This window comes from Dicentrarchus labrax, unplaced genomic scaffold (genome assembly GCF_905237075.1).
Source record: "Dicentrarchus labrax unplaced genomic scaffold, dlabrax2021, whole genome shotgun sequence".
Lineage (NCBI taxonomy): Eukaryota > Metazoa > Chordata > Actinopteri > Moronidae > Dicentrarchus > Dicentrarchus labrax.
The window spans coordinates 3,461,819-3,481,854 of record NW_026136714.1 but is presented as its reverse complement, the minus strand read 5'-3'; the positions used below and the strand labels follow the sequence as shown (position 1 = coordinate 3,481,854).

The following is a 20,036-nucleotide window of genomic DNA, read 5'->3' as shown; positions in this document are numbered from 1 at the left end:
AAGACCATGAGGATGGTAAGCTCCCTTAGTGCAGCATGATAGAAACCAAATCCCAGGAACATTCCTTTCCATGTCCCATGCAAGACACATTTGCCTCCTGGGGAGGGGCTGTGTCCCTATTTTTAATGTGTGTGTGTGTGTGTGTGTGTAAAGGCAGAAGTCTCAAAACCAGAATTTCCTAATTAGTTTCCTTGAGTCCAATATTTCCCAGGAAAGTACAGCAGAGCTCCACTGATGCCTTTCATTTGCAGGTAATATGGACCACCGAGAACCAGGCAGACACAGAGATAAAGATGATGGCAGATGAGAGATCAAGGCAGGGCCAAGTTGTGGTGTGGGGTGTGGTGCGGATGAGACAAGAAGGGACGATCAGGAAATAATCGCTGCTTTTAAGGCTTGTTTTCTGGGAGATGCTGGGCCACCTGCCAGTGATGCCTCCAGCTGTGAGCGCACGCCACGGGACTCTGATTGACAGGGAGGGTAAATAGTTGCTAGCAGGGGCCCTGATTGTATCTCTCACCTCTGGCAGAATAGAAGCCACAGTGGAAGGGTGATTGGGTTTTGTTACAGCCCTTCAGCCACAAATTAAGTTGGCATCTCAGCCGAGCCATCTGAGATGCACGTTCGCTTAGAGCTGCTTTCGGCTCCTACAACCTGCCCTGTGCCCACAAAAAAAACACACAAACACACATCTGTCTCTGCTACTTCTGAGGCAAAAACACATCTGAATGGATACATTTACATGGAGGGAAAAGGGGTGTTCAAGGAATAAGGAGGTAAAGCTAGAAAGAGACAGAGCAGAGAGGGGGATATGTTTACCAAACACTCTGCAGGGACTGTATTGGAATTTGAAGGCCTGATTTTTCTGGAATGCTTGTTGTGTTCAGGTCACGCAATGTAAGAAGGGGATTTGCCAGCGTAGGAGGGATACTTGGCTCTGCTAAACTCTCCCCACTGAAGCTCAAAGAAGGTGCTCAAGGTGGGGGGGAAACTTTGTATGCTGAGCAAGCTGAAGAGTGTCAGCTGACTCAAAGCAGACACATAAGCACCAATCGAATTCTACTTCCACCAGTCAAGCACAAGAATGATAGGAAAAACACCACTGTGGCTTCAAACAAAGTGGATTTCTGTCTGTGTTAGATTGGCCTCTTCACACTGGAGTGATGGAGCAATCACAGGCCACTTTTGCACTGCCATTAAGTGACAGGAGACAGGCTTCATAGCCATAACACATGCCTAACTGCTGCTTAACAAAGGCGACAGGGCTAGTTTAGAGGACCTACGAAAAAGGGAGCAAGGAAAGAGGCGGAAATGAGAAAGGAAGGGTGAGAAGGAGGAGGGGGTTAGAAATGCAGCTGAGCCAACACCAACAACTATTACATGACTCATCCCACATCTGTGGCCGCGAATGGCTCAGGCCTCAACTGAGCTGGACTGTAACCGGAGCCCATCAAGAGTCCACTGAGCAGTACAGCCAATGGACACACAGCTATGTACAGTACACTGGAGACTAAATAAGACTAGACTCCTTACATAACACTTCCTGTATGTTGTTTAACTATGATACCTTTCCAAAAAGACTCAGATGATGTTCTCTTCGAATTCCGTTTCTGTTCATAATAAGTCTTTTGTAAATTTTGGTACTACCATTGGCAGTATATAATTAGGAGACAGAACATTCAGGTCTGTGAAGTGAAGCAAAGGAGAGATGTCTAAGACCTGCATTCTTTCTAATGGCCAGCAGGGGCAGCTGCCCTACTTCTCACTTGATTTATTAGCTCAGTAAACCATTTCCTAATGACTTTATGGCCTCAATTGCTAGTGTTGCAAGTCTTCTTCCATACATCATGATGTTCATTTTGTAAATTATGGTCCCATTTAGAGTAAAATAGACCATAAAGCAGGGTATGCTTTAGGGCGTGGCTACCTAGATCTAACCGTTGAACTAGGCAGTGCTGATCAAATATGAGTCAGTTACTGCGTTGCCTATTTGTCTACTGTTCATGTGTAATACAAGAACGTGTGTGACCAGGCAAGCTGGTACTGTTTCCTGCTACTGATGAGTCGAAACTGAGCGCAGCCAATGAGTACAGCTTGTACATAAGTCACCGCTGCTGGCTCCAAAAAAAAAGACATGGTGACGGCCATAATGCTGAACCTGAGGCTTCAATACAGTACTCCACAAAGGCAACCTGGTTTAATAACACACTGACCCAGACATAAAATCCTATCTGTGTAGTCTCCTCTGTTCAGTATCTGCCTGCAAGTGTGTATATATGGTATGCAATAAACAAGTGGAGTGCACACTGGAGACAAGCCCATACAAAACTCATCATCTCTGGGAACGTGAGATTCCATCACAGACCGGATAATAACCATAAAGAGATTTTTCTCTTGTGCATCTCTTCAGAACTGCAGGCGTACATGTGCAAACACACAAACTGCACACACATACAAAGACAACAGTGAAAAGGTCCCTTTTGTCTGCTCAACACTGATGAAAAGCTACCCACTGCGAACTTCAATCACATTCGAAAATGAGTTGGAGACGTGCTGTAACCCCGACAGTGTCATTAAGCCTGTCAGTCAGTCCCCTGGAGTTTGGGGAGGAGGAAACCGCCATCGGCCTTCTTCAGTGTACCGTGTAGCCCTGAACTAGACCCGGAGGTACCAAGAGCCCCTCCTGTGTTGGATCTATGTCTGACACTAGCATAATGAAGCTGTATGATTATAAATTCCACTTTGTATGTCCATAAACCCCCAAATGTCAACCATCCAGACAAAGGAATCATGCATATTCTAATGGTGTTCAGGGTAGATGATAACAAATACTATCATGTGAGAAATGATAGCTGAAATCCCATCATATATGTTCCCACGCATTAAGATCCATGCGGTGCAGGCACAGCCATACACACACACAGACACACATGCAAAGACAGACACACACAATACACAGAGCAAGATAAGCCTCCACATGCTGTCAGAGGCTGGTGTGTGATTGGCCTCTGTGGAGCTACTGCTTCTCTCATCATTAACTCTTCAGAGGATCACACTACTCTAATCACGCTAAGCCTCTCTGAATGGCGATGAAGTCTAAAACGTGTCCATGCACATATTCACAGATGCCCAACTCATTACACATACACACAACGGCAAATAATTTCTTCATCACCACAATCACAAAACCTAATACACACAAGCAGCTGTATACAGTCTCTAGAAGCCAGTCTGATACCAAACACCGTAAGAGCCAATTATGGCCATTTTGCAGGAACATTATGAAACTACAAATTTTTATAGTCAATGCCCACTGACTTTGGGAAGGATGTGTCAAAATTATACATTTGTTACCCCACAACAGCATCATCTTACTGTCCAGCTAAAAAAAAAAAAAAAAACATAACCACTTCATCCACATCACAATGTTTATATGCTCATATGAGTCACCTTCAATTATTACCATGCACTCATAGGAATAAGCTTTATGAGCAGCGGTGAGTAATGTGCACATTTTTTAAACATGGGGTTTCTCTCTTGAGCAACATTTTTTTTTTTTCACTCAAGGTTTTATGCAGCGTGAGACGAAGACTGCAGGCACTAGTCAGTGGTGATAAACACTCCACCACCTCCTCTGCATGTTGTTCAGGTAAAAACTGAGGTATACTTTAGCATGAGATAGCATAGTCTTAAAAAAGCATCAATTAAGGATAAGGCAGTAAATCCCAGTGCTCTGTGTAGTAAAGATGAAAATACAGCATTATTTGTTATAGTATGTCCAGTGAGAGGTCTCGATCGAGAAAAGTAAAGAAAAGATTGTAAGTTGGGTTGGCATACTGACAATCTCAGCACACATCGGCTATCGTCTGACAATGATTTGGGGAGATTCTGCAGATATCTGTTTATAGGGATTAGCACATTAATAATGAAGGAATTTAAATAGCATTTCTATTTATTATGAAACCAAAACCTTTGGCACTATTAAAGCACTGATCTCATAAAAGTGTTTGTGTGCAATTTTGCATGGGTGTGTTTGTGTGTGGCACAACAAGAGAACCAACCTGAGATGGACACACCTTGCCACAAGCGAAAGCCAATGGGTGCAATTAAATCTGCTGACAGCACCAGCATTAGCTACTAACTTCTCAAAATTGAGTCTGGCTACAATAAAATACCAGAGCAGTCTTTACCTCTGGGCCCTCTACTGAATACTTTACAACCTTGATTCCACTTGGTCCCTTTCTCGATTTAAGATAGCCCATTCAAGAGCTTTTTCTGAGGTTGATGTGTAGCCAGCTAAGGCCTGTCTCGACTGTTATTTAGAGACCATACTGTGTGTGCTGCAAGGTCAAGTATAAGCAGAACCCGTAGGCCTCCGTCCCCTCCTAAGATGGAGTACTTTCATTTCACTCACTTGGGGCCTCGTATTTTCTCTCCATTTTATTGCTTTCTCTGAGCGCTTTCCACAAAGACACATTCCACCTCCTCATACAGACACAGGGCTCCTGTCCAAGAAAGAGTGGGGAAGGTCTGGATACTGTGCCACAGGGACAAGAATGCTGACACTGCTGTATCTTGGGACAAAAGCTAAAGATGAGAATGGAGAGAGACAGAGCAAGAAAGAGAATGAGAGCAAGTCTCAGTGTATAGGAGTTGTTAGGAGGCTCGAGCCGAGCCAAACTAAGGAGCTATAATCCCCGTCTTTGGCGTGATGTCAGGGAGTCTTGCAGAAGACCATTTCCTCACCCTGCAAAAATGCCGTCTCCTACATCCCAACATCCCAGTGTGTGCCGCAGCTATATATAATGCAAACATCAAACGCTTGTAACTGCGCTGACCTCTCTCTCCCTGGGAGACCCCTTGTTCCCTCGTAATACAGAAACCATTCCCAAACACACACACACACACACACACACACACACACACACACACACACACACACACACACACACACACACACACACAGGCTGGTTCTAAACTCCAACACACCATCTGAATTTCACCTTATCTCTAAGGACAAGCTCCTCTCTATTTTACAGATGGGCGAGCGGTGATCACTAATCTGGTTCCTATCTTTGACTTCACTCTTTAAAGATCTGAGAAAGGGAAAGCACCGGTGGAGGAGGGGAATTTCTTCACAATGCATCCTGTTTCAGGGACAGGAGAAAGGGGAGGAAGAACAAAATATACTCCACCATGAGAATGAACTTACAGTAGCTCCTTTGTAATGTAAATATCTCATGTAAGACGCAGGATACAAAGCCAACCAACTGCACATGTATTTTAAGATCATCTCAGGAATAATACACACATCGCTGATTCAGGTATTAGATCATTTATTGCTTACTTTTGATTAATTGTATTAAAACCTTAAACAATGGTCACTATATCAGGTATCACTGTACAACACGGCCATGCTCATTAAAACATAAGGACAGAAAGTGACAGACCAGAGGCTGACTAGTGTAAGTGTTTGGTAATATGCATAAATCGACAATCATTTCCAAAGCTGCACTGACTAATCAGGACCAGTAATTGCTCCAATGAGTGAAAACAGGGTTCGACTGGGCCATTGCCCAGAGGAGATTTCTGGTCTACGCCACTGGCTGTGCCTAACCTCTGACCTCAGCTCCTAATCACCAATTAGCATGCGGCCTTTTCTGCATATTGACGAAAGGCAAAAGGCATCAGCTCAGAATGCCTACTAAACAGGCTGAAAACAAAACTACAACATCAACAAAATCCCAAGTTAAATGTCTGCTCCCGAGGACATCTTCTAAATGCAAATGCACACAAATCTTTTGATGCGAGCCAGCATGTTGGTTGAGGGCAGTTGTGGCGGGAGTTGCCTTGGATTTGTAGCTCTCCCTTGTCACAACAATATCTTTTTACCACAGAGCTGCTGACATGATTCATGAGCCAGAGGACTTGATGTGGTGTTGGTGTGCAGGCCAGATGAAATCCCCTCAGTCCACTAATATAGGTTTCGGTGTTGGGCTGTGCTTTACAAGTTACTGTAGCTAAGGAGCCATTTCACACTGCTGAGCTAGAAATAGGTCTTACTGTAGCTAAATCAACCCAGTCCACCCCTCCCCAACCCGTGTCACTGGAGACAGTGTTACACAGTACACACATAATTCTACACACACGTTCAATAAACACATACACACATTCCTTCTCTGCCTCTCTTTCCCTTTCTCTCTCACGTTTCCTTCCTTCCCTTCATAACTACCTTCCATGGCTCTCCCTCTCTCCTTCTACCCCCTCCTCTTTTTTCCAAGTACCTCTCTTTCTATTGCTCCTTCTCCTTCTCCTTCATTAAAATGGACTTCCTAAAGCCTCCATTCGTCTTGCTGACAGCTCCACTATCGATCGGACTTGAGAAAGGGATGCAGTTCCACAGCTTTAAATGGCTCTCTGGCCAGCCTGGATGAAGACTGGGCTGGACTGAGGCCGGAGGCGAGGAAGAGGAGGGAGTGCCAGGTTTAGCCGGGAGGTCTGCTCCAAGTCTGGACTCTGATGCATTATTGGTCATCGGTGAATAACACCTAGAGTCCCCTGATGGCAGGAATCAGAATTTACATGAAAATGACTCACGCACTCTATAATAAGGATTACGCTGATGAGATCAGATAATGAATTAATCACTCAGGTTGAAAGCCAACGAATTAGCCAGCCTCTTCGGGCCACTTGCAAGCTCTCCTGAAAGTGAGAACTATAATGGGACCACTCAAAACACTGGGAAGAAATGTAGGTGGGAGTGTTTCAGTTGGCTACACTGACACGCAATTCATTTCAATCAAAGCCATGTGAACTAATGTTCAGCTGGCTGACGCCTTTAATCGGGCTCCATCCCTTATCGTCAGCCATTATCTAGGGAAGATGAGTTGGCACATTCCGTCTTCATCCCCCTCTCCGTTTGACATCAAATCCCTCTGCCAAGATTAATGATGGGACGTTTGATTTTCTTAATGATTAAAAGCTCTATGGTGTACTCGGTGTCCTGTGGTGAAGTGGAAACCCCAAGGAGCCCGTTCCCTCCTCCCTCTGATGAGCACTATCTATGTGCCTGTTGGTTGTCATCTATAATCATATTGTGCACCACAACAGCGTATCAGAAAGCGAGGGAGTCTCCTGTGACCATGTCACTGTTTATTTGTGATCTAATCTGTCCCACTGTATTGCCCTTGATTGGAGCAGCAAGGGAGAAAAAGATAGACAAGGTGTAATATTCAAGACAAATTACTCAACTTCCCGACTGTGAGCAGTGCAATCTACACAACCCACTGCAGTGTTTAGATTAGGTCTTGTTAGAGTAGCATTAGCGGCAGGTCTTGTGATGCTTGTGTATTGACGCTTTAATCAGTAAATGTAGGAGTCCATACAGCATTCAGCTTTGTCGAGCCAATTTAAAAATCCAAGCCCCTGATGGCGAAGAAGCCTTTAAAAGTGGATTGTGTCGGCTCTCTCTAAAGGCCACTCTCCCACATAATATGGTGACATGGTCGGAGATTCTGTAAAATGGAGAAGGGATAAGACAAACAGGGACAGAGATGGAAGAGAAGTAAAGAAAGGAAGCAGAGGTGATATGGAAGGGCGGAGGGAAGGAGAAATGGAGCATGGGGCACTGAGGAAGGAGAGTGGGAGGAGGTAGCAGAGAGGCAGAGAGCAGTAGTCGATATAACGGCAGTCATTCATCTCTCTGACAGCCTTCCAAATGCTCCACTGGGGGAGACACAAAGCTGCGTCACCTCCAATGCAGCAAATGCACAGGGCACACGCGCACGTTTGCATACATGTGCATACACACACACAGGAAATACATGTTTATGAACCTCGATTTTGCTGTGCATGCACACGCAGAGCTCCATGTTCTGGGTCAACGGTATGTTGCAGGGCATGGTAAGTCAGTACATACACCATTACACTGCAACCTGTACAAGCACAAATCATAGCCAAAGGTGTCAGTTAGACATTCACACACACTGTCTCTCACTCCCATGCACACATAGGCATATATACTGATTTGTAAAATGATGTCTATAACAATCAAATTAAGAGGAATAAATCCTGAGGGCTGTTCAAACAAACCTTTATGGTGGAAAACCTTCTCACATTTTACAATCCTGCATGACACACACTGAAATGTTCCAAGACAAACATGACACATTCACATGACATTGGAATATGGGAACACAGATGTACGCTCCCATTAATACACACAAAAACACACAAACACACACAGACACACAAAAACCCTTGCTTCCCAGTTCTGGTCATGGCCCATTGGCTGATGCCTGCCGTCCATCTCTCGTGATTCATGGCTAAGCGAGCTGCTGTAGAGCAGTTCTAAACCACTGGGCCGAGGAGAGCCTGTGTGTCATTAAGGCACAGCGGGCTGGACATGCTGTTAGAGCCGCTGCACCATGGCCAGCTCTGTGCCTCAGTCTCGCACAACAGGAGGTAAGGAAGCAGGTACTTCTGTATGTGGTACTACTGCTCATAGTGGTTTTACTGGAAAAGTAATATCAACAGCCGAGTGCACTCACAGACGACCTTGCCCTATGAAGTGTGCACAGTGAGCAAGAGATGTGTTGCCTTTCATTTGGTCGGACACCGTTCTCCTCCTGTCCCCACCCAACATTTCAACTAAATTAGCCCCTCTAATCATCCCCAAATCCTCCTCCTTAATCAGCAAAGCAGTGGAGGCTAAAGAAAAGAGACAGAGGTGCCAAGTTCCCCCCTCTGCCACCCTCTATTAGCGTGGGCCCCAAGAAAGGCGGCGGAGGCACACGTCCATACCCTAATGACTCCTTAATGATCCCCTCCTCTGCTAGAGTGCTGACAAACACTGACAAAACCTGACCCTGACAAGAGGAACACCCACACTTAGCCCTCTTCCTCACCCCTTATTTAGAGGCTCATCTCTCAGCCCTCAGCCTCATTATACCAACGAGGGTCCAGCAGGATCCACACAGCCCCCAAACTAGCAGCAAGATAAACACCCATGATGAAATAGTCCGTGTCACTTTCAGAGTGAGGGGCAAAGTTTGAGTAAATTCCTTTCGGCAGATGGAGCGAGAGGGAGAGGGAGCATAGATAAACAAAAGCCAGAGTTAAAAAAGAGAATGGCGGTAGGAGACAGGGAAGAACTGCGGAGCCTATGGAAAAAAACATTGTTTGTATCCTTTTTACTTTTCCCTGATCGTGATTTCCATTTCAACTTGGGGTTGGGGGAGTCAGCAGCGGAGACTCTTTTCAACATCACACACAGACATAATTACAGAGTGCACCACTGCCAGCCCGCCTCAGTTTCTCCTAAATACTCACACCCCAAATTAGGGGTTACCTCCTTCTAGTTAAACCTACTATTTAAGATGAAAACGTCACAGACAAACAGGGGGGACGGGAGAGGGAGTTTGGAGAGGAAAGACCTAGTTTAACAGCTTTGTTTCACAATGACAGAGAAGGCCTTTGTTAAAGATGGTTACTGGCAGGCCTTGGATAAAGCCAGGTGTAGAAACTGGGACAAAAACAAAAGTTGGAAAAGACACACACAGCTAGAAAGACTAGGGAGTGTGTTTATGTTCTATTTGCAGTATATATGACAGCTGAAAATCTGCTAAGGATATTTCCAAAAGGCAGCAAGCTAAAGAAAAACACTAACTTCACGCTAGCCTATGACCTCACTAGTTTGGACCGCAGCTCCCAGTCCCAGTCGCGGATGACAGAGCACTCACTCTTTGAGCCTTTCCCCAGCTCGGCCATCTTTTCTGTTTTGTTTTGTTTTTTTTCAGTTTTTCAGTTCTTTATGGATGTGTCTCCTGGTCAGATTCAGGATTTATTAGTGTCACAGAGTCTGCAGGTCAGCTACAGGCAAGTGGCCAACACTAGGCTTGCCATTTTTTTTGCTGCAGTGTGCTGTAAAGAGCCACAACGGAGATTTTCTTCCCTGGTTATTAGGAGATGAAAAGAGATCCCATGCATGGCTACTTCACTGATATAACAGGACCCAGGTACTGTACTGCCTCTTGATTTATAGAGAACACTCATCTGGAATCTCTGCTTTTTGTCTTTCTCTGCTCTTTCATCACACACAGGCCACTGTTCACCCTGTAGCAGAGACTAGTAGCTGAAGTGTTGTGGTAAACCAGAGCTTTGAGTTACACTACTACTTAGTATTAGTTGTGGTAATAGTATACTAAGTTTTAGACATACATTAAAGATAAATGTTGCTATTAACAAAGAGTATATTATACTGCCACCTTTAAGGGTTTAGGTAGTGTAGTGAATTTAGCCAACATTTTTATCAGTTATGATGACGTTGTACAAGTGCTGGGCGATATATCGGATGAACCAGTACACCGGTTTTAATTTCCTGTATCATAGTAAAGTATCATAGCTAGTATCATATAGCTGAAACAACTGCTGTAACTCTTTAATAGGCAGCAATATTGTTTTTGGATGCACTAATGTTGGGCCAGTCTGTGTTGTAAGTGCACTGAGAGGGGAACCCTATTAACTGTGTAACTGTGTACAAACAGTAATAACTTCATAACACGACAATTAATAACCCACAACTAACTCTATTTAACATAGCACAAAACAATTTGTGACAATTTGTTTTCTTAATAGAACATTGGACAAATATCTCTCTGAATACTTATGACTTTTTGTCAGTTTAGTACATATTTACATAACATATTTTGCTTATTTTGCTTTGAAAAGGAAGGAATGTTAAAGTTGTCATATCTTTTTTATTTTTAAGGTTCTGTTTTTTACTACCTTGCAGCAAAATGGTTTACATTCTGATTCCATCAAAACTTCAGCATATACATTAAAATGTTTTATATTCTATGTGCTCCTAACAGTAGAAAAAGCCACTACAAAACTATATAAAAGCCCAGTCATGCATAAAAATGAAATACTGTTATACACCGTGAAACCGTGTGTTTAAAAATGCTGTGATACAGATTTTTGTCAAACCGCCCAGCGTCACATTGTACTCTCCAGTGTAATTGCCGCGATTTGGAAGCATGGCGACGATGCTACAACAAAGTCCAATGTGGAAAGAAACATGAACGTTCAAACGTTCAGACAGGTTGTGATCAAGCCAACAGGTTGCCCAGATGTCAGCAATTAACTTGATGAGCACAATCTCATTATAACAGATTTTCCTTTAAAGGTGGCAATCAAACACCGGACACAAAAAAAAAGACTAGGGTTGGTAACGCACACACAAACATACACACACAAACTGCAACAAGTTCACAGAGTTCATTTAAATGTGTCTTTTATCATCTTTCAAGCTTTTTACCCACATGATCAAAACCTGAAGCTCAACGGAATCAAAACCCACATCCCACGTCATATCAAAGCCACATGGTCCACCAGGTCCTTTTATCACATCAAACATCTAACTGTATATGATTTCATTAAAGTCTCCAGGAAATTCTCAGCAACTGCAATGCAGTCTAATTAAAGTTGTTTCAATTCACATATGGCGCATATTCCTGTATCACTGACGATTGGAATCGATGCCACATATTCAGTCTCTTCTCCGCACTCCTACACTGTAGGCCGCGCACTGGAAATCCAGTCAGGAACAACATCCTGTCCCCGGCCTCTAGGAAGTGACCTCAGCTTCAGAGAGGCCAGATAAAACGTCCACATCAGAAACAAAAACAACAGGCCGGCCGTAATGAGCTATCCACCAGGCTCCAGTGTGTTCTGAGGGAGACCAGGTGGTGTGACACACATATGACTCTGATTAGGGGGCCTTCAGAGGAACAAGAGGAGAGTGGGGGGGCAGTAGGGTGGACCATGCAGGGCCAATCGGGACGTGTTGTATATGATGCAACTATTAGTGGTGTTCAATGACCTCCACCGGGCCCCAGGACACTCAGGCACCCATGAGCCATTTGCCATTTGTGTGGAAGCATGGGGGTGCAGTTTGGGTATTGTTTTCCACTAAGAAGCAACATGTGAGCAGCACAGGCTTCTGAATATATGCTGCACTATGGATTACAGCAGTTTGATAATTATATATTTATACTGTAGTGCTAGTTCTTTAAATGAAACTAGGAGCAGAATCATACTACTCTGTACATATACATATATATGTGTCTATATACACACTCGCACACATACACAAACAAGGTAAAACATTAAATCAGACATTTGGCCATCCAATTACTGCTACAGCCAACCATGTGCCGAGCAGTCAAACCCTCAGAGCACACACTGAGGACTTTGCATATGTCCTCTATGTCTCTCACCCATCTCTCTCTCTAACCTCATTACATGACAGAGGTTTCTGGCACTGGTGTCTGCAGACTCATAATCATACTTCTGCTCTGCACACATCCTCAAACTGTGGGAGGGAGAGATGTCAAAGGGACCTCGGGCCTCATTCTTCAACCGTTAGTTTCATCCTGGTGCATTGTGCTTCGTTTGACTGGACTGTTTAAATGTCTCCTGATATCAGGGAACACAAACAAGCAGGGCTGCCGGCCTGGTGGGGAGGATAAGGAATGAGGGGGAAACGGAGGCCATTCTTCTCCCCGTGTGACGGGAATTGTGTTGGAACAAGCACCTGTCACCCTCCAACAATGACCACAGAGGGTCGGGCAGAGACAGGGAGAGAGAGGGAGAGAGAGTAGTAAAAGACAGAGTGAAGGGAGAAAGAGGGCACCAAACAGTAAAGAAAAGTGGATCCGTCTGCCTAACTAATTTCCCTCCATCTCCTAATTTCTCTTCTTTCCCTCCACTCTTCCTTCCTCTCTCTGCCCCATATTCAAACAACTTAATCTGTGTAAATTACATTCCAAACCAGGCGTATGTTACAAAGCCCCAGACTTACTGCTACATGGACCAGATAAACATCTGCATAATATCTGCATAAATGGTTTGCATTGATAACAAGGTGAACCAGCTGCTGAGGCTATCCTATTGGCCTTTCCTTCAACTGCCTCGCTCTCTCTCCTCCCCCATCACCTTCATGTGTTCTCTACACCAACTTGACACCCATGTTTTTAAATAGACAAAAAGCAGCAGCATCTCTGTGTCCTTCAGACTCCTCCTTCAGATACCCTCTAAACATGGAGAACAGAGGAATGCTGGGCACAGCACAATCCCACACCTACAAAATGATAAGAGACTCAGAGAAAAAAAAGAACTTTTTAACCTTCATTCATTGTCCTCTGCAATGACAGCTAGCCTGCTCTATTCATTTCTGACTGCTGTAAATGCTTTTAAACCCTGCAAGTGTTTGCCTCTTACCTCTCTGTCCTTTAGCTTCATGGCCAGAACCAGCTGGTTGCGATGGTTGGTCAGAGCTTCGCGGTAGTTTCCCTTGGAGAAGAATGCCGAGCCCAGATTTCCATGAGCACGGCATTCCCCTGTTTGGTCACCTGAAGAGGAAAAACCCGAGAAGAGATGAGGGGGGAAAAGAGCCAAGAAAGCATATTTACGGTACAGTCTACATGATTACAAAGCAGCTGGTGTTTATTTCACATCATCCCACTGCCACTGTTGAACAGCGATGTGATGAACCACATCGATGCCACTGACATGCCACCGCACCCTTAAAAGGGAAAGTGGCCGTTATAAGTTCTCCACAGTAGAGCAGCTTCCCTGACAGCTGGTAGTGTTGATCTCAATGCTCCAGAGGGTGAGAGGGGAAAGCCTTATTATTTCTGCCTGACAGAGAGGCCCCACAGACAGGGCCAAAGTAAAGCGCAAGTCTCTGTGCTCCACCTGAGAACCACAGCTCCTTATCTCCAGCTGCTCTGCCCAGTCATGTGTCAAACTGTGTGGGGGTGAGAAGAGTGGAGCCAGTCTGTGCTACTCTCTGTTTTCATTTTTTTCCCTTATCTTACCACCAAGTTTTTTATTTCCCTTACTGTCATTCTCTCAGACCCTTCCTCCTCTCCCTATATTAACACCCACACAGCGTATCCATACATCTATTTTTGAGGAAATAAGTGGGTTGAATCCTGTCAGTTTCTTGCAGATTTAAATGACCTTACATCCTGGTGAAAGATGTTCATCAGGGGAAAAACACAAAGGGACAAAAATCTGTCCCAGGTCAGCAAAATAGTTTTTTGTATTCCTTCGCAGTGAGGCTAGACAAACATTTAAAAAATATGCTGGCATTCTGCTTTCATGAAGATACAAAAGAACAAGACTGAGAATCTACAGCCATGCTAGCCGCTCTTTAAGGCTATACTTTTGCCTTTATACTAAATTATTATTATATTATTTACTTTTATACTAATATATATAATTTTCAAAATCAGCTGCAGTGATCAGAAATTATCGTATGTAATGAGTTATTAAAGGAGGATAATGCAATAAGGTTGTGCAGTTTTAGTGACTTCTGTAACTGTTTCCAGTCACTGGGAGCGGCAAAAATTAAGCTCAGCGTTAATTCAGGCAGGCCACGAAGTCAAGCTCAGCTCTCAATTCATGCTACATCAGCTGATCATAGCCATACCACCAAATGTATCATTCTGCTTTGGAATAAAAGTTCTTTTGACAAAAGTGGTCCTGACTGAACCTAAAACAGTGACGGCCGAAGGAGGTATGGACTTTAGGAGTGACCAAAGTACCGTTCTAGAAAATATGCTCGTACTAATAATGTAGACAGGTTGATGTTTAGCAGGTGTAATGTTCAGTGGATTTCAAAAAGATTTATTACATTTCTTTGTTTTAGATAATTGTAAAATAAGTATCCTTTGATTTTTGGAGTGTTGATTGGACACAGTGACTAACTTCATGATGTCACCTTTGGCTCTGAAACATTGTCTTCTGCAACTTTTATAAAAAAAGTTTTTAAAGTCTGAGAAAGATAGTTGATTGTTGAGTCTCATTCCCAGGTCATCAAAGTGTCGGCATTTGAAAACTTTGGAATGAGACTCAACAGTCAATTATCTTTATTGGCTCTGATTGGTGTATTCTGGCAAATGCCATTAGCAGCACAAGTAGGAGTCAGAGGAATTGGACTTTTTCCAGATTATCTGTCTTGTGTACTACTGCCAGGATATAGTGAAGGTTCCAGCAAATATGAGAAAAAGTTATTTCGGTAACAAAAGTAAAAATTTGTTGAATCCCTAATCTATCTTATTATTCCTTTTTCTCCCAGTTCAGACATCTTACCTAAGGTCTTGGCCACCTCCAAGTCCTGCTGCATGTAGCCAGTGCTCTTCTCGGTGTTGCCCAGGGACCAGTGGGCACTGCTTAGGGCCGAGAAGACGGAGCCGCGTAGCTTGAGGCTGCATGTGCCGATCTTCAAAGCGGCTTCCAGAACCACAACAGAGGCTGTGTGGTGGCTTGCTGTCAGCAGCTCCTGGCCAATCACAGACACCACCACAAAGGGACTTTTGTCCAGTTTCATCTTTTGCAGCTGCTGATAGGTGGGCTCGAGAGACTCTGCGAAGGAAGGACATGAGTAAGACAGAGATTAGAAACAGACTCCAAAATATGCCAAAACATAACCTTGTGCTGACATGGTGACTGACAACAATATATCTGACTCTGATTGCAGTCACTGTGTTACGTGTTTACCAGACCAGACAAATGTGACTTCTGTCTGAATTCTGCTTTTCTCTGGTAGTGGCTGTGTTTTGTCTGCCTGGATAAGCATAGCCTGTAGCTTGGCTGAGTGACGGCTCTCACTGACAATTTGACAATAAGTCATCATATGAGCCATTTCTCTGTTCCCTCCACTCTCACTGGGGTAATCTCAGGCAATTTCCAACAGCGCTGCATAAAAATGGCACAAGTTTAGACCATTGTGGGTGGCTGTCTTTACAAACCTCACAGCGAAATTATATTTCTGCCTTCTCTCCGTGTCAGTCAATATGGTTGTTTGAGAGAATACAGGCCGGCTGAATGGGTTTTGAGACAGAGTTTAAGGAATGATGGGGAAACTAATGCAGCCAATGCACAACAGTAGCAGCACCAGATGAATGCAGAGCAAAGGAGACATACAAGGTGACCTTTGAAGAGGCTGAAAATGCACACAATGACATAAATCAATGGTGGGCCGCCCGGGATTCGGGATCCACAGCCCCTTCAGATTACAAAGCCCTCTGGCAGACACCAACATCGAACAACAGGAAGGGGGGGCAACGGGGGCTCGCCCAAGTGTGTGTCTTTGTGTCTATTGACGTATTTGTGTGTGTCACTGTATATTTACATTCATGTTTAGGAGTGTATCAGGGGGATGCTTAATACTCATGGCCCCGTATTTGCAAATATTTTGAGCAGAGTTGCTACTAATTAGGTCAAAGCACTTTACAGAAGACGGCATGGTGTTGATGTGCCTGTACAAACTGCCTAACTGTGGTTGTGTGTCTACATTTCAGCATAAGGCACAGGGTTTCATAAACTGTTTCCTTCATTTGTTTAGACAAACATTTAGTATACAGTCGCAATATCTGAACAAACTCAATAGTTCTTGGAAATACGCACAGATACTAATTCACCTAGACACTCACTCACTCACACACACACACACACACACACACACACACACACACACACACACACACACACACACAAATATGCGATGCTTCCCCACACAAGCACTCAAAAGCATAACTGATGATGTTCTTTCAAGAGCATTGCTTCTGTTCCAGCACTTGGCAGAATGTCGTGCTTACAGAGACAGTGCGTGCATATAATATCCATTCATAGCTTGTAATTGCTTTCAGAGTGACACGGAGAGCTGAGTCATAAATCAAACACTGAGAGAATCATTTTTTAAAAAGGTGTCATGGCTGCTGCATTCATAAACAGGTAGTTATGACAACATTCGAGTGTGTTGTTTCACACACAGGCATACACACGCACACAAAGTCAAATGCAAGAGCTTAAGTGTTTACTGAGCCTTGTATCGAGATACGAAGCAAGAATTACAACCGCTATCTCACTGACATACACACAGCTGAACAGAAAGTCATAACAGAGAGTCATTTCGCTCCTTTTGTCTTGTAAGAAAGGCTTTTTAAGGTTGTTTTTGCAGCCAGAGCCACACCTCACTGTAATGACAGTATACTTGTGGACGGAAATACATATTTGCAATGTACAAAAAAGTTATTCTGCCTAACATCTCATGTGAAAACATATGGCATGCACTCTCCCTCCTGTATTTGAGGATCATAGAGGACGTGAAATAATATAAAACCTTAAGTATTTTTTTAAATGTTGTTCTTGGCATTTATGTAAACTACTAATACTAAACAATATTACTGGATAAAATGAGCATTAAGATGTTACTATTATCATAAAATGATAAAACCAGTATGTTTTTATGTGTGGTTGTGACAAGATAAACTATTGTTTTTAAGTTTGGCTTTTTAAAAAGGATGAGGCTGGTGACATTATACTTTTGTAACTGCTAACAAATCCAATGAAAATACCAAAAGCAGCATTGTGTTAAGCACAGCAACCAGCTTGTGAGTATTTACAGCAGTAGAAAGTAGGGGTGTAAGAATAAATCTTATTGTGTTTTGTGACACTGTATCAATTCTCAGAAACATTGTATTGATTTTTAATTAATGGTTTACATGCAAAGATTCATGGCAGTGGTTCATTTTGTGTTGTGTTGGGTTTAACCCCCCCCCCCCCAGATAGCCGATGTTACGGGGATTGTGACAAATGCAACAATGTACAATACAGGTCCTGCTGTTCTGATTATGTAAAAAAGTTAACTTTTATAACTCAGATTTTATGCATTTTTTGGTTTGTTTTCCTGAAATTGGATTTGAAAAAATTGGAATATCCCGCCTTGCTTGCAGTATTGCAATTTGTTACAATATATTGAATGTAACCCCTGTATCATGATACTTTGCCAGATTCTTGCCAATAACACAACCCTAGTAGAAATGTGCATGTGGAATCGTCTCCAGATAAAGTACAGTGCTCATTTTGATTGTGATGAAGGAAGGCTTGGATCAGTTGGTTTTGGTTTTGTTGGATTTGTTGGTGATAAGAAAATATTAAATATAATAACCCTTATCCTTTAATGCGTTTCCTTATTGATCTCTGTGGAAACAATTGACAGCAAAGGTCAGATGACAGTGTAAGTTACATAGTGACCCGTCTGGCACTCGTCAAAAGCACTTTGCTCAAAGGATCCTCAGCAGGACAGATGCTAATGAAAACAGGCTCTAAATCCTCTGGTTAAAGGACAAGCTTTTTAATGGCAAATGGTCCAGCCTGGGTCAATAACTGCCACACTGTGAAACCATCTCTTCTATGGTTTATCTGGAGGGATCTTGAAGTGAAAAACCCCTTTTCAGTCCCCATATGTGGAAAACAATCCAATAATTAACGGCTAATGGACCCTTTGCACTCTCTCTGGCCCCAAGCAGCTGAACGACAGACAGAACTGGAGCAGGATGAATAGTAAGAATATTACCCATGTGATTACATACATAGTAAAACACATCCTCCAATAGATAAAACTGTGAGGGGCTGATTTCCCACCGCTCGTTCAATGATGCAGATGGACAATGCTGATATTGGAGGAAGAATTGCTGCCAGGGTGATCGAGAGTGGCAGACGGGAAGAGACGGATACAGTAAGAAGCAGGAGGTGAGATTGCACCAGTTTCCACTTGTGTGAGGGCCCTTTGTTGTGGGAAATACAGTATGAGTCACATGAGAGAACAACAGCTGCTTGACTCTGGGATAATGAAAAGAAACCTTGATCTATGCAAGGAGGAGTGTGTGTCAGGCAGAGATGGTTGAAGTGTATACGACACAATAAGAATTGGGGTATTATACATATATAATTACATTTACTGCGGGAAGAAATCAAGCTTTGATGAATTCACTACGCACTGTGTCCTTGAAGACATATGCCTTGATATAGTTCTCTGAGAAAAAGTATATTTGATTCTCTCTCCTTCTATCCTAATTTATTTATTTTTTTATTTTGGTGCGGATGTCATGACGGATCTCTTTGCTTTGTGGCAAAAAACAAACATATAGGTGCTTTGGGAGGACTGTAAACATCACAGTGTGTTGAGATTGTCTGTGGTAAGATAAATGACTAAGATAAGTGAACACTGCAACCAAAGCTAGATACAATCCGCTCTTTCTTGTTAACATGGCAGCAACATTGAGTTTATTTGCATAAGGGAATAGTGCGAGTTTACAGAACTGCTATAAGAGATTTAAGTGTAATTACAAAGGGATTACAACTTTTTAGTGTAATTACAACGTTGTTACAACCCAAAACAAGCAGGTGGGAAACCAGCTGAGAACAACAGCTTCATGTATATTGGTTTTTAGCAACCTGACAGGCCATATTTGTGGCTCAAGGTGGTTTTTGACAGTTTTGGCATTGCTCAAGTGCAATTTCATTGTTGGGTGAAGTAATCAACAAGGTGACTCCTACGGTGAGTGTGCTATGAGGCCAATAAATACCGCTGTCAGGAGGGGCGCCCATATCAAGGCCGAGGTTCGATGCTGCATGTCATTCCATCTCTTTCCTCTGCCTTTCATATCTCTCTCTACTGTCACTATCCAAAATAAAGTAAAATGGCAAATATATATATATATGTATATATTAGAAATAGAATAAAAATAAAATAAGGCTGGCAGGAACTTGGCATTCTTCCTCCCTGAAGGCGAGAAAACAACGCTCGCCTACCTTTCACTTATCAGGGGACTTTGGCTGAGTAACAGTGATTATCCTCCCTGTTTTCTGGCGTAACATTGATTATCGTCCCCCTGTGCCAGGAGCCCCTCTGAGAGGATCATTGCTCCTAATCCTTTGACCTAGCTACCTCTCCTCAACACACCTTGGATTAGGTCCTTCGCTGGTTGCCTGGCACTGTGGGAAATAGGGTAAACAATTAAGAGATTAAATGGCTTGGGCTAAATGTTGGTCTTCCCCTACAGAGAGGGCCCATTCTGGTCCACGATGCTCGGGTCTGGGCTCGCACCCAAACCCTTTTCTTGTTTTGGCTCCAGTGACAGGCTTATGCACCCAATGTCGCTCAGATGGGCTCTCCATTCTTT

General features: G+C 43.4%; 1 protein-coding gene and 1 long non-coding RNA gene across 4 annotated transcripts in view; one reads left to right on the top strand and one right to left on the bottom strand.

The window, feature by feature from the left end:
• LOC127376114 (tetratricopeptide repeat protein 28-like) overlaps positions 1–20,036 on the bottom strand; it is a 164,074-nt gene that overhangs the window by 46,273 nt on the left and 97,765 nt on the right. For all 3 annotated transcript variants that reach the window (XM_051422708.1, XM_051422709.1, XM_051422711.1), the window contains 2 exons: positions 15,160–15,432; positions 13,282–13,412 (listed from right to left, as the gene is read on the bottom strand). In XM_051422708.1, the coding sequence (XP_051278668.1) occupies positions 13,282–13,412; positions 15,160–15,432 (404 nt within the window). The remainder of the gene's footprint in view (positions 1–13,281; positions 13,413–15,159; positions 15,433–20,036) is intronic.
• On the top strand, positions 9,760–15,235 carry LOC127376117 (uncharacterized). Its single transcript, XR_007887488.1, has 3 exons — positions 9,760–10,016; positions 13,297–13,473; positions 15,146–15,235. It is a non-coding gene; the product is annotated as an uncharacterized LOC127376117 (long non-coding RNA).